Raw genomic sequence first — 20,110 nt, forward strand, 5'->3', positions numbered from 1 at the left:
GCGAGGAATTTCCTTAAGCGGGAGCAATATTTAATAGCAATAATATATATATATATATATATATAGATATACCAAAATAATATATGTAAAAATTAAAACATTGAATCATAATATTTCTATTAAGTACATTTATAACGATTTTTCACATTATTCATTGTTATTTCAAAATTTATTTCATCGAATTAAATATACTAAAAAAAAATTCATATTAAATGAATCAACAATAAGATATGAAAAATAAAATAACACAATTACCTAATTGTTCTAATATATCACATATGTAGAAAAAATAAAAATAAAAAACCATGATAACCAAAAAAAAAAAAAAATTGTAAGTTTTATTTAGAGAATAATAATTAATAACACAATCACACAAACTAAATTTTGAAAGAACAACAAGTCCTAAAATAATTTTGATAGTTATAACTAATAATTTTTTTAATTAAAATTATAATATCAAGTAATAATCGTAAAATTTAGATAATAAAAAAAATATATCAGATTACCTCAGCCGCACTGCTTTGTGTCTCTATCTGCTAGTAACTCCACTTGCTTTGTTTGCTTATATATATATATAACGAAATTTTGGTTATATATGTATAGTATATATACGTGCATTGTAAAATTTTAGATAGGACAATTATACAAATATAAAAAAAATTCTATATAAAATTTTAAAAAATTGAAAATTCAGTGGGGACAACTGCCCCACTTGTCGCCATGCGGCTACGCCACTGCCCCTACACTTGTGCTAGTTTTGGGGCGCTCTTGTGATTAATCAACTTGGTTAAACATCAACCAAACCACTCATGCAAGCAGTCCTACACTAAACAACTCCAAAAAAATCATGAACAAATAGGGGATTTATTTTTCTTTGGGTGTCAACATCTTTTGGCTTTGCAACTCTTACATAAAATGGACATTGGAGGTGTACTTTATATGCTACAAAAAATAATAATAAATAAAAATAAAAATCCAAACTCAATAAATGTGATATAAAAAAAGGGGTTTAATCTTAAATATTGTTTGGTTGATGGTGGATAAATTATATTGAGCAGTAGCCTGCGCATCCTGGAGTTTGAGGCTAATAATTGAGTTCAAAAGGGACCTACCAGCCATAGTATTATTTGTTGACCTGTGATGTGCATGCACTACTTTTAAGTTTTAATTAATAAGGAATAAAAATCAGATTAGTTAATAAACCAAAGAAGTGTCTGGGATGATGGTTCATGGTTGATTCAGAAAACTGTTCTTAATTGTCAACTACAATTGGGTTAAGTTGTACTGTACTGCCTCCACAGGGACCACATTCTACAAATTGAATTAACTTGGGACTTTCTCCACCAGACCACAACCTCAATATATATATATATATATATATATATATATATATATATATATGACACCGACAGGTATATTTTACTTTACATTATTGCCTGATTACCTAAGACAAACATGACCATGTGATATTAGGGTTTGTGAGTGTGTGTTTGTTTTTTTACATAAAGTGAATTTATGCTGGTTGGTGCCATATACTTATCATTAGTGATTTATCACCAACTATGGTTATCACACAGTTATCATTAGTGATTTATCACCAACTATAGTTATTACGAAGTATATAGTAATCATTATTATTTTATCACCATTCTCGATGTTAAGACGTTAAAATGAGTAAAAAATAATAATAAATTAATTAATTAAAATGAGTAACAGTTGTCACTAAAATGTGATTGAGAAATTAGGAGCACTACAACTGTTATTAGTGATTAAGCAGACTTAGGGGTATAAACATGCATAAAGAAGATAGTTTGCATAAAATAGTTACACCGGTAAAAATCGAAAGACTAATTTTTCATGAAAGGAATCAGGCAAATAGACTGATGAACATGGGATAAAATTATTAAAATTTATTTTTAAAATGTTAAATATTATAGAAAGATAGTTTGTGACCTAAATTGCGGACTAAATATTTAATATTACAGAATTTAATAAACGAGAAACATAGAATAGATAGTGTGGATGACGAGGGACAAGGACAACAACGAATGAATGAGGACCGTTTCCAACATGGTATCATCAGCATACCATCGTTGTTAGTGACATCATTGGCACTCATTAAACATTAATTAACCATGTGTATGATTTTTCCTAGTCAACTTGCAATTATGTGTTGATTTTTCCTAGTCAACTTGTAATTGTTAGGTTAGAGACCATCTCCAACAAACTTGTTATATTCCATTTTCTTGCCCACCATTAACAAAGAAAAGCAAGAAGAAGTTGGAAGCAGTGATACAGGCAATGGGGAAAGTGTGTTGCTCGGAGGAAGACGACGGCGGTATGGATCTCAAAGGCTTCCTCATCTTGATCGTCCTCGCTCTTGTGCTCATGGTCATCTGCATTCCACCAAGGAGGAGAGCTGTTGTCGTGCATCGTTGTTGTTGATCGATTCATCTCAGTTCAAGTCCTTGTTCTCTCAGATCTTTTTCATTTTGATTTTAAGTTATTGGAATCCCATCTAATAACACTACTTCCTTCTTCTATTTCTGAATCCAATATTGTTGACCTTACAAGTGTTGAAGAGTGGAGGTTTTATATAAATGAATCATTGTATACTTGTCTATTTTGCTTTTCTGGTTCAAATACAACTTATTGCTTCAGATTTATTTGCATCCAAAGCAAAATTTGATGCCAAGAACAAACTTTTAGTGGCACAAAGTAGAATGGGCATAATCAACACCAATCACATAGACAATGTCATTTTTGGTGGATCTGAACATGTGCTGTTCTACCAAATGCAAAGCAATGTAGATGGAATACTAAGATGCTCTTTCCCAACAAAATTGACCATCCTAGTGGAATAACTAACATTCTCTTCCGTTTGTTGTAACCTTGAGCATGGCAGACAATTGGGGAAAAGATTACAGAATTGAAACACAGCTTTTTTATAATTCCTCGATCGATTTGCAATATGACATCAATTAGCAAGGGAGCATGAGAGAGTAAAATTACAACGAAACAAGTATCTGCACTCGATTACCTAACATCGAGAGAATGCTCATTCATGTTTGTTATCTCTGTTCTTTCTCCATGCCCATTGTTTCATCTACGGCATGCTTCTCTTGTTTTTCTTCTTTTCTTCCACATCTGGTTCAACATCCTGATCTCCACTTTCCACACTACTGCTGATGCCTTTAGCTGCCTTCTCTCATTTTCTTCTTCGCCTTCCTCTTCCTTTTTCTCTTTCTCCGTGGTCTCTTCCCCTTCCAGTTCTACATTATGCTCCTCCTTGAGTAATTCAACCTCCCAACCATCATTTTTCTTCTATTGTTTCTTCTCTTGCCTCTTATCACTGGAAGGAGCTACGGCCTCAGCCTGAGATGGTTCCAACTCCTTTATCTCCTTTATTTTCTAGAACCATATCTTCATCTTGGCTCTTCACCGATTACTCCACAACAGATTCAATTTTTTGCGTGAATACTGAATCAGCTGCAGAATTGCAACTCTGCATAAAAACATGTGAGAAAGTATCAAACTACTGCCAAATTAGGAACAACAACTATTATCAATAAAGTAGACTTGGGAGAGTATGTATATTATATAAAGACGACCTATAGATGCACCGGTAAGGAGAGAAAAACTTATTTGCATACAAGACATGAGACAAATAGAGTGATCAACATGGGATGAATAACTAAAAATTATTTTCAAAGGTTAAATATCATAGGAAGATGGTTTGCAATAGAGAAAAAAAAAAATAAAGAAAAAGAGTATTTGTGGAGTGACTCACTCAAATGGAATATAGCAAGGATGGTGATGATGACCAGCGAGAATGACAACAATGAATGACTGTTTCCAAGATGGTATCATCAGCATACCATCACTGTTAGTGACATCAATAGTACTCATTAAACATTCGCTAACCGCAGTACATATTCAAGGAAACCTGGTGTTGATTTTTCCTAGTCAATTTGTAATTTTTAGGCTAGAGACCATGTCCAAATCCCTTGTCATATTTCATTTTCGTGCCCACAATTTGCAAAGAAACCAAGAAAAGCAAGCAAAAGTTTGAAGCAGTAATATAGGCAATGGGGAAAGTGTGTTGCTCGAAGGAAGATGATGGCGGTTTGGATCTCAAAGGCTACCTCATTTTGATTGTCCTCCTCGCTCTTGTGCTCATGGTTATCTGCATTCCACCACCCCCAAGGAAGAGAGCTGTCTTAATATACCACCGTTGTAGAAAGATTCATCTCAGTATAATTCCTTTCTATTCTCTTGTATCTTTTTCAGTTTGCTTATGGTAGTTTCACTTTGATTTGAAGTGCTTGTAATCCCATTAAATAACAGCACCTTCTCCTGTTTCTGAATCCAGTATTGTTGATCTTTAAAGTATTGAAGAGGGGAGGTTTTATATAACTGAATCATTGCATAGTTGTCTATTTTCCTTTTCTTCTACCCAATTTGGCCTTTTCTGGTTCAAATACAACTTCTTGCTTCAGACTTATTTGCATCCCAAGTAAATTTTGATGCCAATAACAACTTCTAAGTACCCAAAAAGCAATTCCAGATATCTTTAAAACCAAATTAGTGGCACATAGTAGAATGGGCAGCACCAACACCAATGACATGGACAATGTCATATTTGGTGGATCTGACCATGTGCAATTCTACCAAATGCAAAGCAATGTAGACGGAAAGCAAGATGTTCCTTCCAAACAAAATTAAGCATCCCAGTGCCTCTGAATCCGCTTTTGTAATTTATTAACATTATTTTCCCAGTGATTTCTCCTCTCCTTTAGTCATAACCTTGAGTATGACAGACAATTGGGGAAAAGGATTACAGAATTGAAAGACAGCTTTTTTATAATTCCTCAATCGATTTGCAATACGAAAGCAATTAACCAGGGAGCATGAGAGAGTAAAATTACCACAAAACACGCACTCAATTATCTAAAACCAAAAGAGCTCGTTCATATTTATTCTCTCTCTTCTTTCTCCATGGCCATTGTTTCATCTTCAGCGTGTTTCTCTTCTTTTTCTTCTTTTCTTCCACATCTGGTTCAACTTCCTGATCCCCACTTTCCACACTATTGCTGATGGTTTTAGCTGCCTTCTCTCATTTTCTTCTTCTGTCTTCCTCTTCTTTTGTCTCTTTCTCATGGTTTCTTCCCCTTCTAGTTCCACATTATGCTCCTCCTTGAGGAATTCAACCTCCCAACATCATTTTTCTTCTATTGTTTCTTCTCTTGCCTCTTATCAGTCGAAGGAGCTACAGCCTCAGCCTCAGGTGGTTCAACTCCTTTTGTCTTCTCTATTTTCTAGAACCATGTCTTTTTCTTGGTTCTTCACTGATTGCTCCACAGCAGAATCAAAGTTTTGCATGAATACTAAATCAGCTGCAGAATTGCAAGTCTGCATAAAACATGCGACAACGTATCAAACCACTGACAAAACCAGTATCGAAGTGGACATTAGAAACTTTCAGATTTTGACAGCAGTGATCAATACCTGTCTTTTTCTTCTGATCCTTGTCAGAAATCTTCATCTTTGGCTTTGATTTAGCCGGCCCAGCTGAGGAACCAATTCTCTGCCCCAAGATTCCTTAATGGGCTTCAAGCTGCAAAAAAATTCCTCCATTAGAAACGTCTCATCAACACAAGTGGTGAGGAAAGGAAGAGACTTCTGCTTACATGTTTATTACCTTGGCCATATTTTCCAGACCCATAGAGTTACATTGGCTATCTCCAATAGTATGCACCAAAAGGCCAATAAAAAACCTTGTGGCAAAGAGAGAGAGAAAACCTTCCACCTAAGTTTTGGCGCTGCCTCACCAATCATGGGTGCATAAAAAATAAGAGCATACTTTAAATAGTATGCTTCATCTTTAAAGCTATTTTCCTGCACCAAGAATTTAGGTGGTGCAACCAGGTTGCTTTACAAGATTTAAGTTTTAACAAACAGCCTCCACGTGCTATTAGGTGTGCAGCAACTAATTCACCAATAAGAATAGTAAGATTGCTAGCCACTTTCAAGACTTAGAACTGCTAAATGGAATCACTTTGTTCCACTCCAACCACAACCACCATAATACCAAACGCTAAACAGTAAACAAGAACTTCCATCAACTGAGCGGACCATCTAGAGTATATATAATAGAGTCACAGAAAAATAAAAACAAGAAAACAAAAACAAGAGCAAATAAAACACTTATCATGCACTTATAAATTTTGATACTGGGCACAGCGATTGCATGTGCAAATACAAAAACCAAGTACATCATATGAATGAATTAAGTACATTTATACACACCAATTTACAAAAGCCAGAGCCATCCCAAGGTAGAGAGCTTATGGTTGAATTCTTACCATTAACCCCCCCAACTAATATGCCTATATACATATATAAGTAAGAATTATTATGTATCATGTGGATAGTAGAAAAGAACAGCATACACAAATACATGCATTAATTCACAGATGTAGCCTTCCCTAATTCTGAGTTTGTGTGCCTTGGCATGACCACGGAGTGCATGTAGGTTTAGCAACAGAAATCTGAATCCGTAGCACTTCATGAATCGCACCTCGATGAAGCACTCCAAGAACTTCCTCTTCTTTGGCCATGGCAAGATCTCCCAAGGAGAATTTACGAGAATGAGACTCGTCCCGCAAGCGGAAGCCATAAAACCACCTGCCAAGCTTCCACCATCTAACATACACTTGCCGCTCTGAAATCTTGCAGCTATCAAGTGCTTCCATTACATACTCGGCCTGCCAGCAATGACGTTATACATCAAATACTGCTGAAATTCTACATAGTTCAAAAGTAAGGATGTCACTCATCCAATAATCAAGCAATCAATCATTAATTATGCCACTAAAGTAATTCTCCTCAGTGATTGATGATGCAGATACGTGAGTAACAAAATACAGATCCAGCTTCTTATATTTATATACACTTGATCATGTTCTTTAACTATTGAGAGCTTCTGCTAGAGCACAATCCTCAAAATAAGTAGTTGACTAAAGGATTTGATCCATTAGGCCAATTCTCTTACTGCACAACACCACCCTATAGAACTGCAGTTTCCATCAAAGCCTACCATGAAAAATAATAATAATAATGATAATAGTGGAAAAATATCTGAAATAACAGCTACTAAGATCAACATAAAATCACGTATGACCTATCAAATAAAAACAGGCTGAGAAAGGATGAGTTTAAGGGGGATTTAGGATTAAGGCACAATTTGCAGCTTTCCTCTTGAGGAAAGGGGTATTTAAGGAAGGCATGCTCAAGCTGACAGTTTTACAACTACAACATCAGAAAATTGTCTTTTTTCATTTAATCACCTCTTTTTCAGCTACTGATAGTGGGGGCACAACAAATCAAAAGGCTAATTGAGCTGAGGACCATACGGTCCTATATTGGATTGGTCGCTATGGGTTATGTTCGTGCCAAGTTCGACCACAAGACCCACTAATCCTGCCAATGCTACGGTAAGCCACAAGACTAAGCAAACCTGTACAAGACATAACACCAATTCCTTTGAAGCTACTGCCACTGCCGAAGCACTTGCTTGTTTGGTTACCATCTGGGCTTAGCCTATTCCAGCAGTTGTTTCCACGCCAGAATGCAACAAACTGGTTTTTCCTTTCTTTACTTTTTAGTTTTCGCTTAGGAGGTTTCTGTGTATAGCTGCACAACACCTTGGTCGATTGTTTAAAAAGGTGAACTAAGCTAACTAATATACCAATTTCAAACTCTTCAAAAGGTACCTTGTTTGTTTACCAGCCCCAACCTAACACAAGGTTGATAAGTTCCCTTGATATTTGATTCCCTTTGAACTACTACTTCGAGATGCAGGTAATATAAACAAGTCTTCTTACACACACTTGAAATATTCTCTTTTACTCCTTTTCAAGGCAAGAAAACTAAAAAGTTGCCTACAATACATGCTAGGGATATGGATTATTGGATTCTTCACTACGCAAAGGGATGACAATTAACGGAAGAGATGCCCGTGTTCATTTAACTCATTACTATATCCAAACCTAATATTCATAACCCTGTCCCACGGTGAAACACCCAATTACGGAACTAAAGCGAGCCACGGTCCATGAAAAGTTACAATAATAAGTTAAACAGGAGTAAAAGCTTATAGAACGGTTCACACAATTGTATAATTTGCATATCAAACAGATAAGAGCAATTACCGGTACTCCAAGCCAACTAATGCAATAGTGCAAACCAACCAAGTTAAGTAGCACATTGAGTTTCGGTTTAAAAAGGAACATCTGGACATCTTTAAATCCAAACTGCATCGAGCACAGGTCCTCAATTGCTGTCAGATAGTGCCCAACCTCGATCGCTTCAGCAGATGAACACTGTTCCACAAAATCAACTACAACAGCCGCTCTACCCGCCATCTCACTGTGCTTCTTGATGTAAAATCCCTTCCATCCCTGTAATACATTTACAGAGTGAAACTTCTGATTTGAGCTAAAATTCGAACAGAGGAAAATAGCATAAGAGGCCAATCAAAAGAGTGCTTGTTGGGACACCATATGCTTTCTGTGTCTATAGCAGTTGCTACAAAAATGCATCATTTGGAATGAAGAATCACCATAACTAATTAATTTGCCAATCAATTAATCAAAATCAGTCATTTTTTCCCCAAAAGATAAAATTATCACACAGAAGGCTTCAATCCCAATTAAATTAACAAAAAGGTCATAGTCATATATGCTAATGTTGTAGAAAATGGAATCACTTCATTTCAGGTGTTCTACACTAGAATCAATTGTTTTAACTAATTCTCCTTTCCTACAAACTTGAATTTTGAGTGTCTGAACCCATAAAAATTACAGATTAAAGAAAATAATTATAGAGAAAGAGAGATAGGATAATATACAAAGGATAAGTCCATATATAATATATATAGAGAGAGAAAGAGGACCTTCAGCTTAGAGTTCATTTGTTGATCAAGCTCATGGATTTTGATTTCAGCAGCTGGAGATTCTTGGACCAAATGAAGGGCTGGCCATCTGGCTCTACATAGAGACGCCCATATACAGTCCGACCCGCAAAGTTCGCGCCAAAACCGAGAGCAACTACCCAACAAACACACATCCGATACCTTCAAAATTGAAATCAATATCAAACAATATATATATATATATATATATGAAGGAATTGCAGGAAGCAAACCTGAAGAGATGATACGATTTTGAGTGCTATATCATCGGGAAGTGAGTTCTGCATATACTCCAATTGCTTCATACTTCTTTTGTTTTTGGCTGATTTAGGGGAGTATTGATTTGGTTTCTATATTTTCTGGCGCAAGAAAATATCAGGGAAAGGAAAGGGCAAAAGGGGAAAGTGGGAAAAAATGTGTTTACATACTGACATGCGGCCACGTCACTAATGCTGATGCTTGTCAAACTAACAAAAACCGAATATGTTTATGTTACGTGACGATCGAGCAATTATCACATGTTACTGTAACATTTTTCCATAGAATGCCACGGCGAATCACAGATGCGAATTTTGTGGAAGAAGAAATGAACGAGTCACACTTAATACAGTACTTTATATAAGAAAAGACTATTTTTTATTTATTTATTATTATTATTTTTTTTGCAGTATTATAACTATTCAAGTAATTATTGAATCTTAAATGAACATAAACTATCAAGTTTTTGTATAATGAAAGTTATATTATCTCACCTTTGTCTTTTCAAACATGAGAATTAATTTTTAAAGCAATAAAAAAAGACGTATGGGCATAATTACCGTGTGTCAATAAAAAATAAATAAACAAAGTGGTGGAATGTTTATATTCAACTCCAAAACGAAATTGAGATTAAAACATAAAAGCTGCATTTTATTTGTGAATTTAAATTAGTTTTCATTAGACTCGATCTAATTATCTTTCAAACGGTTGTTAGGTTGATTCAATTCAATGATATAGCTTCAATAGTATATTAGTATTAAATTCCACGTATTCATTTTACAAATTTATTGCCTAGGCTTTATTTTTTTTATTTTAGCTCTAATATTACATGCCTATATTCATTTTCTTTTTCTTTTTTTTTTCCAGGCTATATGAAACTGATTTTGCCACATTTTGGGCTTGCTAATGGCTCAGGCAGAGTGAGGCCTTGGGCCAATTCAGAAACATACCGTTTCCTATATATATATACCCGATACAAACATATGAACCATATCTACACGCATGTTAGGATCGTCTAGACATCTTCTTCACTAAATATCCACCAATCATTTCGATTCTACTTCGATAGAGCGGCTGAAACACCACTCTCTCTCATCAACCTCAAATTCTCTTTGATTCATTGCCTTTTTAGTTATTTATTTATTTATTTTTCTTTTTCATGAGATGTTCCTAATCAGAACCACAACCTGTTTTGGCTAAATCCAATCTTTACTTGAGCTCAAAAGATGTCCATTTGTGTCTTCTCCAATGGCTTCACACTCAATTCACCAAGGGCTCAAAGCTTCAAAAGGCTCTTTTCTTCTCATTTTATCAACCCAATTCAGGTAAGCTCAGTCCCTTATGCTCTACCATTTTCTTCCGTAAATTTATCAAAACCCTCTAAATTTAGCAGAGAAAGATTCAGACCCATCACAGCTACAACCACCCCAACTGTTGAAACCCCCAAATTATCATTCAGAAACAAAACCCCAAAAGATATTAACATTTTGGTTGTGGGTTCAACTGGTTATATTGGAAATATTGTAGTCAAAGAGTTGGTTAAAAGAGGTTTTAATGTAATAGCAATTGCTAGAGAGAGAAGTGGTATTAGAGGTAAAAATAGCAAAGAAGAGACTTTGGAAAAGTTAAATGGAGCCAATGTGTGCTTTTCAGATGTGACCAATTTGGATGATTTGCAGAGAAGTTTAGAGAATTTTGGGGGTTCAATTGATGTTGTTGTGTCATGCCTTGCTAGCCGCAATGGCGGCATCAAGGACTCATGGAAGATTGATTATGAAGCCACCAAGAACAGTCTTGTTGCCGGTAGAAATCGCGGGGCATCACATTTTGTTCTGCTGTCTGCAATTTGTGTGCAAAAGCCCCTTCTTGAATTTCAGCGCGCCAAGTTGAAATTTGAGGCTGAGTTGATGAAAGAAGCTGAAGAGGATGCTGGATTTACTTATAGCATTGTGAGGCCAACTGCATTTTTCAAGAGTTTGGGTGGACAAGTTGAATTGGTGAAGGATGGGAAGCCTTATGTGATGTTTGGGGATGGGAAGTTGTGTGCTTGCAAGCCAATTAGCGAGCCGGATTTGGCTTCATTCATTGCAGATTGTGTGTTGAGTGAAGATAAGATCAATCAGGTTTTGCCAATTGGTGGCCCGGGGAAGGCATTGACACCAATGGAGCAAGGGGAGATGTTGTTTAGACTAGTAGGGAGAGAACCCAAGTTTTTGAAAGTGCCAATCCAAATAATGGATTTTGCCATTGGGTTTCTTGATTTCCTTGTTAAGATATTTCCTCAACTGGAAGACACTGCCGAATTTGGGAAAATCGGAAGGTATTATGCAGCTGAGAGTATGTTGGTGTTGGATCCTGAGACCGGAGAGTACAGTGCTGAGAAAACACCAAGCTATGGGAAGGACACATTAGAAGAATTCTTCGAGAGAGTACTCAGACAAGGAATTGCTGGTCAGGAATTGGGGGAGCAAACAATTTTCTAAATGTTCTCATTGGGGGTAAAAGTTCATAAATTTGAATGTTTTATTGAATCTACCAGTTTTGTCACAATGTCCTATTTAAGGTTAGCAGGTATTTTCCCTTTATGATTAATCCTTGTCTGAGTTGCAAATTATATAATATTGTACAAAAAGTTGCAGCCTTTAATCATAAATACTTTTGCTAAATGCTAAATAACTTTTCAATCTGTGTTTATCTCTGGTTGTGTAAACATTATCCTCTAGATACTGTCATGAGTTTTATTTATGATGTCTTGGAGCGTGTTATAATTGTGTTGATCCTATAGCAAGTGAGGGCTTCAAAAATTAGTTGCTATCACTGTCATTACAGAATGGAACTCTCAAAGAATTGTTTGCTGTTCTTTCATGATATTCTTTTGTAGAAATCCATAATTACTAGAGCTAAAGAATGTCGTGTTGCTAACTGCGATGGAGGGTTGTGCCAGTTTGTCAGTTTCTCAAAGTTGTTGCTAAATCCCTGAAGGTTGGAATTTCGACGGTTCAAAATAAATTAAAGTAAATTAAAAATCTTTTTCCTTTATTATGTGTCTGCTCACTTGAGCTAAGGTTTGGATCAGTTTCTAGTCTGTCTTGACTAATCCTATATAATTTATTGGGATGTGCTCATTTGCACAGGCAAATATGCGCAACTTGTAAATCAAGTTCGACAGTAAGAGCAATTAATAAAGGATCACTCAATGCTGATGGCAAAAATCCAATGTGGAGATCAAATAAAAGCAAATTTTTTCTTCTGATAAAAGAGTCCACTGATGTGGTTCCTTAGATTGAAAGATCTAAGACTGTGTTGAGTTTTTTTAGTTTCATTTTCTAATATATTATTATTTTAAGAAAGTGGAAGTCACACAAGTGTTTGTTCTTGTTGGATTGGCCACTTGACCCCTCAACCTTCCATGTAAAGAATGAAGAGACATCACTTGGGCAATGCTCATGGTGGTTGAGTTTTTGTTTAGAGTTAGTTTCAATTATCACTTTTGATCAACTAGCCTCAACAAATTAAGTCTAATAATTATTTTGATTAATTAAATCAAAATTTGCCATCTTATTTGAATATCATAATAACTTTCTTTTATATACTCATATACCACTTTTCCTTTGACTGTGAGCACATTAGAAGAACCTCTTGCTAATGTATGAGAACTTAGGTGACCAGCAAGGATCATTTGCAACACAGCACAGGTGTGCACCGTTTGATGCAATGCAGCACCTGTGTTGTACATGTGATGATTGTGAACCGTTTGATGGGGCACAGCACCTGTGATGTGCTGTACTGCACCAGATCCCACTTCAACCAGGTAGAGGAGCCAACTACAGTTAATGAGTTAAAACGAGTCCCTGTTGCCAGCACAATACATCCACAATAAAACTTCCCTTTTAACTTACCTAAAAATATACTCCTCTTATTTAGCTAGCATGCCAGCACAGACACATCTCAACCTCCAAAACACAACGAAAAAAAGTAAAAACAGTTCTTTTTTTAACTATATAGAAGCCAAAATATATCCTTTGCAGCTGAGCAACTCACACACGGACAAACAATAGGGTGAAAGCACAGGCAGAGTTCTCATTCCTAGGTCTATATCGACAGAAGGATTTTCCTCTCCCTTTCTCTCTCTTTTAACTCCAACAAAATGGGTTGTGGGAAATCAAAACACGATGTGGTGACTGGGAACACAATTAGCCAGAGCAAGAGATCATCAGAACCAGATGCCAAGAAGAGCAAAGGCACAGAAACAAAGCCGGAAAAGGCCTCAAACACAAACTCACAGGTGCAAAAACCAGAGCGGGAGAAGGCAAAAGAGGACTCTAAACCGTCGGTGCAACAACAACAAAGTGAAAATGGTGCCAAGGAGGACTCCAAGGGTGTCACTGTGGCTGGTACGAAAGAATCAAATGAGATAGAAGGCGGGATCAAAGAGGAAAAACAAGAAAGTTTAGTATCTCACAACTCGCCAAGGGGAGGTGAGGAAGCTAATGCTGAGGCCATTGTCTCTCCTGCTGCCAAGGAGGGCGTGTCAGAGGAGAATAAGAAGCTAAGTAACACCACCGATGAGAAAGGTTCCGTTGAAGATACCAAACTGGAGACAGAGAATGGTTTGTGACCGTTCTAACTCTATAAATTAACCCCAATCTTAATCTCGGGATTGACTACATGAATTCTCTTTTTTCATTACGCACCTTGTATATATTAGGTCATAGTTCATGTCATGATGTGCAATTTGTTAATACAATTTGATTTATATATATATGTACAGAAGAAGAAGCTATAAAAGTGAAGCAAGCAAAAGTGGTGGCAACAGAGGAAGTGAAAGACTCAGCCATCGCCGAGCAAGAGAAGAATCCGAATGCCAATGAGGTACAAATTTTTACATGTTGAATCTGTAAATTAGTTTATGTTAGCATAAACTAACCAAACAATTTTTTTTTTTTTTTTTTTGTTTTTGTGTGCGCGCGCGTACAGAAACATGTCACTGATTCATTAACAGAAGATGCGAAGACAAATTGAAGGCCAAATTAGAATGAAATGATCGATGCTTATTTAATTCGACTTATTCTGTGTCTTATATATATATATATATATATATATATATATATCAAGTTTAGGTATTGATGTTGTACTGCTTCTCCTTTTATGCTCAAAAAATTGTTCTCAATTTATTTTATAGTGAAATGTAGTTTACTATAAGGTCCCAAAAGGATCATACTTTTTGATTGTTGGGCAGTTTCGATACATGGATGAAAATCAATATTTGGGATTTGTTATGGTTTTAACAAGCACATAAATCGGTGTCAAAATCAAAACTCTGATACCATTGCATCTGGGATTCTTTGTATCTTGTATGAATGTTATTAAATAATCCAATTCATTCACCCATGGATCACTTCTTTTTGGAAGGTCAAGCAAATTGAACAAAAGAGAAACTTATAGGTGTGAGGGCCACAGACAAGTGGGCAAAAAAGTAAAACTACAAGCCCATTTGGGCAACCTAAAATCCCAGCCCAAGGGACCAAACAAAAAGAGGAACCCTGAAGTAAAACAACCAAGCCCAATCCAAATGGGAAGCCCAACCAGCCTAGACTACGAATAGAGAGGAACAACCAAAATCTGGTAGCCCTGAAAGCAAAACGGCTATGGACTCGTGTCAGTGAGCCTCTGGGCTAATTGTTGAATATATTTATTTAATAATCAATGGTTTTAAATAGCTCAAAATCCTTCTTATATTTGCATAACCAATTATACGTTGAGCATATAGTCATTGGAATTCTCCAAATGCATTTGGTACAGTCGTACTGAAAGTAAGAATGATGAAAGAATAGTAGAATTGCGGTGAGGGTTTATAAGTTGGTATTCGTATTATAGCTTTATTTTCAAATGGAACGCAAGATAAAACACTTAACAGATTTTAGCGAATCTTAATAATATTATATGGAACTAGTTAGGAATAGTGGCTCTTATTTTTTGATTTCTATTTTACAATTAGAGTGGTATAAATGTAGAGACATGTAATGGGGCAATCTCACGAGGAAGTGAGTTGACGAGCTTTTAAGGAAGAGTTTTTAGTATTCAATGTGTTTGTTGCAAGACGGTGTCTCACAGTTGACAGTGTTATTGCTCGGGTGTTCATAGTCTCTACTTTTATGCTGCATTTGGTATGTATGAATGAAATGGAAATGAAATGAAATATTAATTCTAATTATATTATTTGGTTGTAAATAATAAACGTGTAGGAATGAAACGATAATTAACCATTATAGCGTTTGGTTAGACCAATTTAAAATTTAAAATGGAATAAATTTTAAATTAAATTCTCTAAAACACCATTATTAATGACAAATAAATTAAATTAACAAAATATTATTCTATAATTTTTTTTAAAAAAATAAATAACAATGGTAATAAATGATAGCGACAATGGTGGTGGAAGTGGAAAGCAGTAGTGGTGTAGGTGGTGGTGTCAGAAGGCAACAGTGGTTGTGGTGGCGGAAGGCAATGATGGTGTTGGTGGTAATGGTACTGATGGAAGGCGTCAATGGTGTAGATGATGATGGTGGAAGGCAATGGTATGGTGGTGGTGGTGGAAGGCAATGGAGGTGGCAGTGGTGGTGGAAAGTAGTGACGGTGGCGGTGGAGATTGCGACAATATAATGGTGGTGGAATGCGGTAGTAGTGTAAGAAGTGGTGTTGATAACGGCGGCAGTGTTGGCGGTAATGGTAACAGTGGTAGGAGGCAATAGAGCTGGCGGTGGTTGACGGTGGTAGTGATGAAAGTCGACAGTGGTGGGGGCGATGGTGGAAAGTAATAGAGACAGCAATGGCGTGTTGGTTGAAGGCTGCAACAATAGTGGTGATGGTAGTGACAACGGTGGAAGGCAATAGAGGTGGCGGTGGTTGTGATAGAAAATAGCGGTGGTGGTGGGTGAATTTTAACTCATAATAATAAATTTTCATTCAAATGGAATGTCCATTTTCAATTTAAATAGCATATCAAACAAATGAATGGTTAGAACAAACATTCCATTCATGCATATCAAACACGACATTATAATATCTCTACATAATTATAGTGGAATTTCCTCCTCTATGAAGGTAGCAGTAATTTTAAATAAACCACGTATATCGTGTGTTATGCATGTGTACTATTGCTTTATTGCTGGGTTGGATCTTCATGTTCTTATTGTTGGCGTGGATGGAATTATGGAAAAGTCCAACCGATCCAATCCATCTCATTATTTAGGACCATTCGCACTTGCCTAGTTCGTGATATTTTGCCCATATGGTGTTATCATACACGACCTACCAAAGGAAGCTCATTAATTGTCTCACATATGTATTAATTTTGGAACATTCTCCATAATATTCTAGAGTTGTATGCTAAATATCTTAGATGCTGTTTTGGAGTATCCATTCTAGAATTCTTATGATAATTGGATATGTATAGATCATATTGATTCATTGTGATGTCTTTAGCATATAAATACAGTGGAAGCTCATTTGTCCACACCAAGTAACCAATTGTTGTAAGCATTATCTAAATATGACTAATAGTAGGCCAGGTTAATGTTATTGCACCCATGGAAAATGATTTTGAATTCATTGTGAAGTTGTTAAATGAGCTGGAAAATAGTAGTGTTTATAAATTGGGTGTGAGCCTGGTAATTGGTCAAGAAACTAAAGGAAATAGCGCAATATTTGTAGGATTTATATACAATTCAGTAATAATTAAATCTGGATTACCTGGGTGATTGATTCACCATTTTGTTAGTTTTGTAATTTCACAAATGTATCGATGTATTTTCGTTATTTTTGCTACAACTTAGTTTGTGTATAAGATCATCTCCAGTAGTCTATTAAAATATTATTTTGTGTAAAATATATACTGCCACGTATAATGTGTAAATTTTTTTTATCTCTAGCAATCTGTTAATATACATTGTCAAGTCACTAATCTGTAAAATTGTTGTGTATTTTACCTAACCTTTTTATACAGCCACATCAGCATATTTTCTTGATTAAAAAATTAATCCTATATTGAGTAGGTTTGTAAAAGTTATGTAGGCCATGACCCTATATTAAGTAAGTCAAGATATAAGAGCTAAAAATAATTTTGTGTGTAAATCTATCATAACATATCATATTTACACAAAAATAAAATAAAAATATATATAACGGTTAGATATGCTCTAAGTACATTATCGTTTTCCTCGCTGTTAATTAATTGTCTTTTAATAAGAATTGAGCCGTGGTGAATTTAATTTAAGTCAAACAGTTAGTTAATATATTTATTTAATAATCAAAAGTATTAAAAAATAATCAAAAAGTATTAGAAAAAACTCGCATCAAATTTTCAATAATACGTTCAGCATATAGTTACTAGAATTCTATAATTACCATATTTATGTAAATTCCCATCACAGATGGAATAGCATAATATGGCTCAAAGATTCATAGCAGGCGTGTCTAGCAACCAGGAGATATTTCATCCACTAAAACTAATTTGAGTTTGGTATTGTTCTCTCTTCAAACAACATTTATAACCGGATGTCTGTAAATGATAAATTGACAACGATATTTGCCATATATAAAGGTTATTAGAATGTCACTTAAAAGTCTATAAATGATAAATTGACAACGATATTCGCCATATGCAAAGGTTATTAGAATGTCACTTAAAAGTTAGAATCGAATTCAACTGTTAGATGTTAAAATGTTCTCAATATCTACTAAAAATAGGGTCAAATGTTTCTCACGAAAAGGAAAAGTGCCCACCCACGTGTGATACTTGTATGAAAAAAAGAGAAGAAAAGAAAAAGTGTGATTGGATGAACATTACAAAAGAGTCCAAGAGCAACTCTGTAATACCCCAATATTTTTAAAGGATTAATTAATTAAAATTAATTATTTTTATTTTATTCTTTTTTTTTTAATGATTTATTTTTTTATGATTCGTTTTATTTAATTAAGTGCGTAGATAAATTGTGATTTGTTTTATTTAATTAAGTGTGTAGATATATTGTCTTGTTTTAATTGAATTATGTTTTATAATTTTATTTGTTAAAATTGTAGTGTTTGATTTGCGAAATGCTAATGAGTGAATTGTTTATTGGGTTTGGGTGTAGTTACGCTTGTGTGTATTATTTATTTAGTTATTTTATGTATTTAAATTATTTGGATTGGGTTTAAGGAAGGTTGGGCCAAAGGATGTAGTATTGGGCTTGAAGGAAGCTTTGCTGGGTTAATTATTAAAGGCCCATAGTTGTGAGGATATTTAATAATTATCTTTGCATAATTATACCTATATAATTACATGTGTATAAAAATATATATTGATATATATAGGTATATTTAATCATGTGGAGGGGTATATATGTCAATATAAATATATATTGATATATATAGGTATATATAATTTATTTAACTAATGGTTATATATGGAAGGTAATATGTATATTTATATTAAAATATATGTATGTATATATATATTAGTTAAAAGATAAATATTATTTATTTTTATGGTAATCATGATGGGAAAAGGATTTAGGTTTTTTTTTATGTGTCTAAATAGACACATAAGACTTTAGGGTTAGGAATTTTTCTACGTTAGAAAAATAAGAGAGTTAGAGAGAGAAGAAGAAGGGCTAACGAAGAAGAGACCGGATCAAAGAAAGAGAAGACCGGATTTGGAAAAGAAAGGCAAATTCTTCTCTACTTCTCCTCTTATAATTCATAAACCTATTACCTTGAGTATCAAGATTATATTTTTATTTGTTTGATTAAAAATAATTTATTAATCGAATTAGATGAACATGTTTTTCGTTGCAAAGTGATTGATTTAAACATGTGAATATAGATATGTATTGTTATGATAATTTAGTTTTGTATGAGAGGTTGTATTAATAAGGTTTTATTTTCTGTAATTTTTATAGTTTGTTCTTGAGTTGGTTTAGCATGGTTAATTAAATTAAAGAGATCTTAATATAATTATACGTGTTCATATTTTTCCAAAAATAATTGAATTAAGCTTTTGGAATTTTTCTAGAATTTTCTGGAATTTTATGAAAATTTTATGGAATTATTGTATTTTATTTTAGAGTTTATTTTGTATATTTTGTATAAAATATATACACTGTTTATATAAAATACCGAGGCTTCAAATCGGCGCACCCAAATAAAGGGCTGGGATTCGGTGCAGCAAGGCGTATGGCTCTTCAATGCGCTTAAATCAGGACCTTAGGATGGCCCTGATGATCATGGGTTGATTCGGTGTAGTGAGGTGCAGGGAGAGATGATACACCGCGGATCTGGACCATTGAAGATGGCAGATTGATTCGGTGCAGTACACCTGCAGGGACGCGGTACAACCAACCAATAGGAGTGCGCCGCGTCAGCAAGAGAAACAGCCAGCGCGCGTGGCCGCACGTGCGCGCGCGTAGAAGCGCGTGTGAGCGTGTGCTCACTCTCCAGCGCGTGTGAAGTCGTGTGGGAGCGCGTGCGCGCGTGGAAAAAGGTGTGGAAGCGCATGCAGGGTGTTTAGGAAAGTGTAGGGGCGCGTAGGAATGTGTTTGGTGTCTCGAAAAGGTCATGTGAAGTCCGGAGAGGTCCTAAAATAAGTTTTGAGGTGTTCTTGATTTTCTAAAAGTTGTAGAGTGTTACTAAGATATTTAGTAGCCTTTAGTTTGTGTAAATATAATAAATTAATGATTTATTATGGAAGGGAATGAATATATATATATAAAATTATATATGGGTATATATAGTTTATTTAACTTGCGATTAGGATGGAAGGAAGTATTTATATATATATATACATATACATATGTATATATAGTATGGAATGTATTATACGCATGTATATTATATAAT

The 20,110-nt window shown here is 35.0% G+C and overlaps 3 protein-coding genes across 4 annotated transcripts; 2 read left to right on the top strand and 1 right to left on the bottom strand.

The window, feature by feature from the left end:
* Positions 1 to 6,191: 6,191 nt before the first annotated feature.
* LOC132275244 (uncharacterized) lies at positions 6,192 to 9,353 on the bottom strand. Of its 2 annotated transcripts, none has more exons than XM_059776697.1 (4): positions 9,208 to 9,353; positions 8,957 to 9,136; positions 8,214 to 8,462; positions 6,192 to 6,767 (listed from the first exon to the last, which is right to left on the bottom strand). In XM_059776697.1, the coding sequence occupies exons 1-4, from the start codon at positions 9,277 to 9,279 to the stop codon at positions 6,489 to 6,491; spliced, it is 780 nt and encodes a 259-aa protein (XP_059632680.1). In that variant the 5' UTR covers positions 9,280 to 9,353; the 3' UTR covers positions 6,192 to 6,488. The 2 variants fall into 2 exon arrangements, with proteins under 2 accessions (XP_059632680.1, XP_059632681.1); XM_059776698.1 differs by having other exon boundaries at positions 8,957 to 9,110; positions 9,208 to 9,305.
* Positions 9,354 to 10,222: 869 nt separating this feature from the next.
* On the top strand, positions 10,223 to 11,916 carry LOC132275246 (divinyl chlorophyllide a 8-vinyl-reductase, chloroplastic). Its single transcript, XM_059776700.1, has one exon. The coding sequence runs from the start codon at positions 10,459 to 10,461 to the stop codon at positions 11,713 to 11,715; it is 1,257 nt and encodes a 418-aa protein (XP_059632683.1). The 5' UTR covers positions 10,223 to 10,458; the 3' UTR covers positions 11,716 to 11,916.
* Positions 11,917 to 12,053: 137 nt separating this feature from the next.
* On the top strand, positions 12,054 to 14,452 carry LOC132275247 (uncharacterized). Its single transcript, XM_059776701.1, has 3 exons — positions 12,054 to 13,842; positions 14,004 to 14,104; positions 14,210 to 14,452. The coding sequence occupies exons 1-3, from the start codon at positions 13,380 to 13,382 to the stop codon at positions 14,252 to 14,254; spliced, it is 609 nt and encodes a 202-aa protein (XP_059632684.1). The 5' UTR covers positions 12,054 to 13,379; the 3' UTR covers positions 14,255 to 14,452.
* Positions 14,453 to 20,110: the final 5,658 nt, after the last annotated feature.

The sequence above is a fragment of the Cornus florida genome, unplaced genomic scaffold (assembly GCF_030987335.1).
Source record: "Cornus florida cultivar Cherokee Brave unplaced genomic scaffold, ASM3098733v1 CherokeeBrave_3.0.0_Hap2_Chr09, whole genome shotgun sequence".
Lineage (NCBI taxonomy): Eukaryota > Viridiplantae > Streptophyta > Magnoliopsida > Cornales > Cornaceae > Cornus > Cornus florida.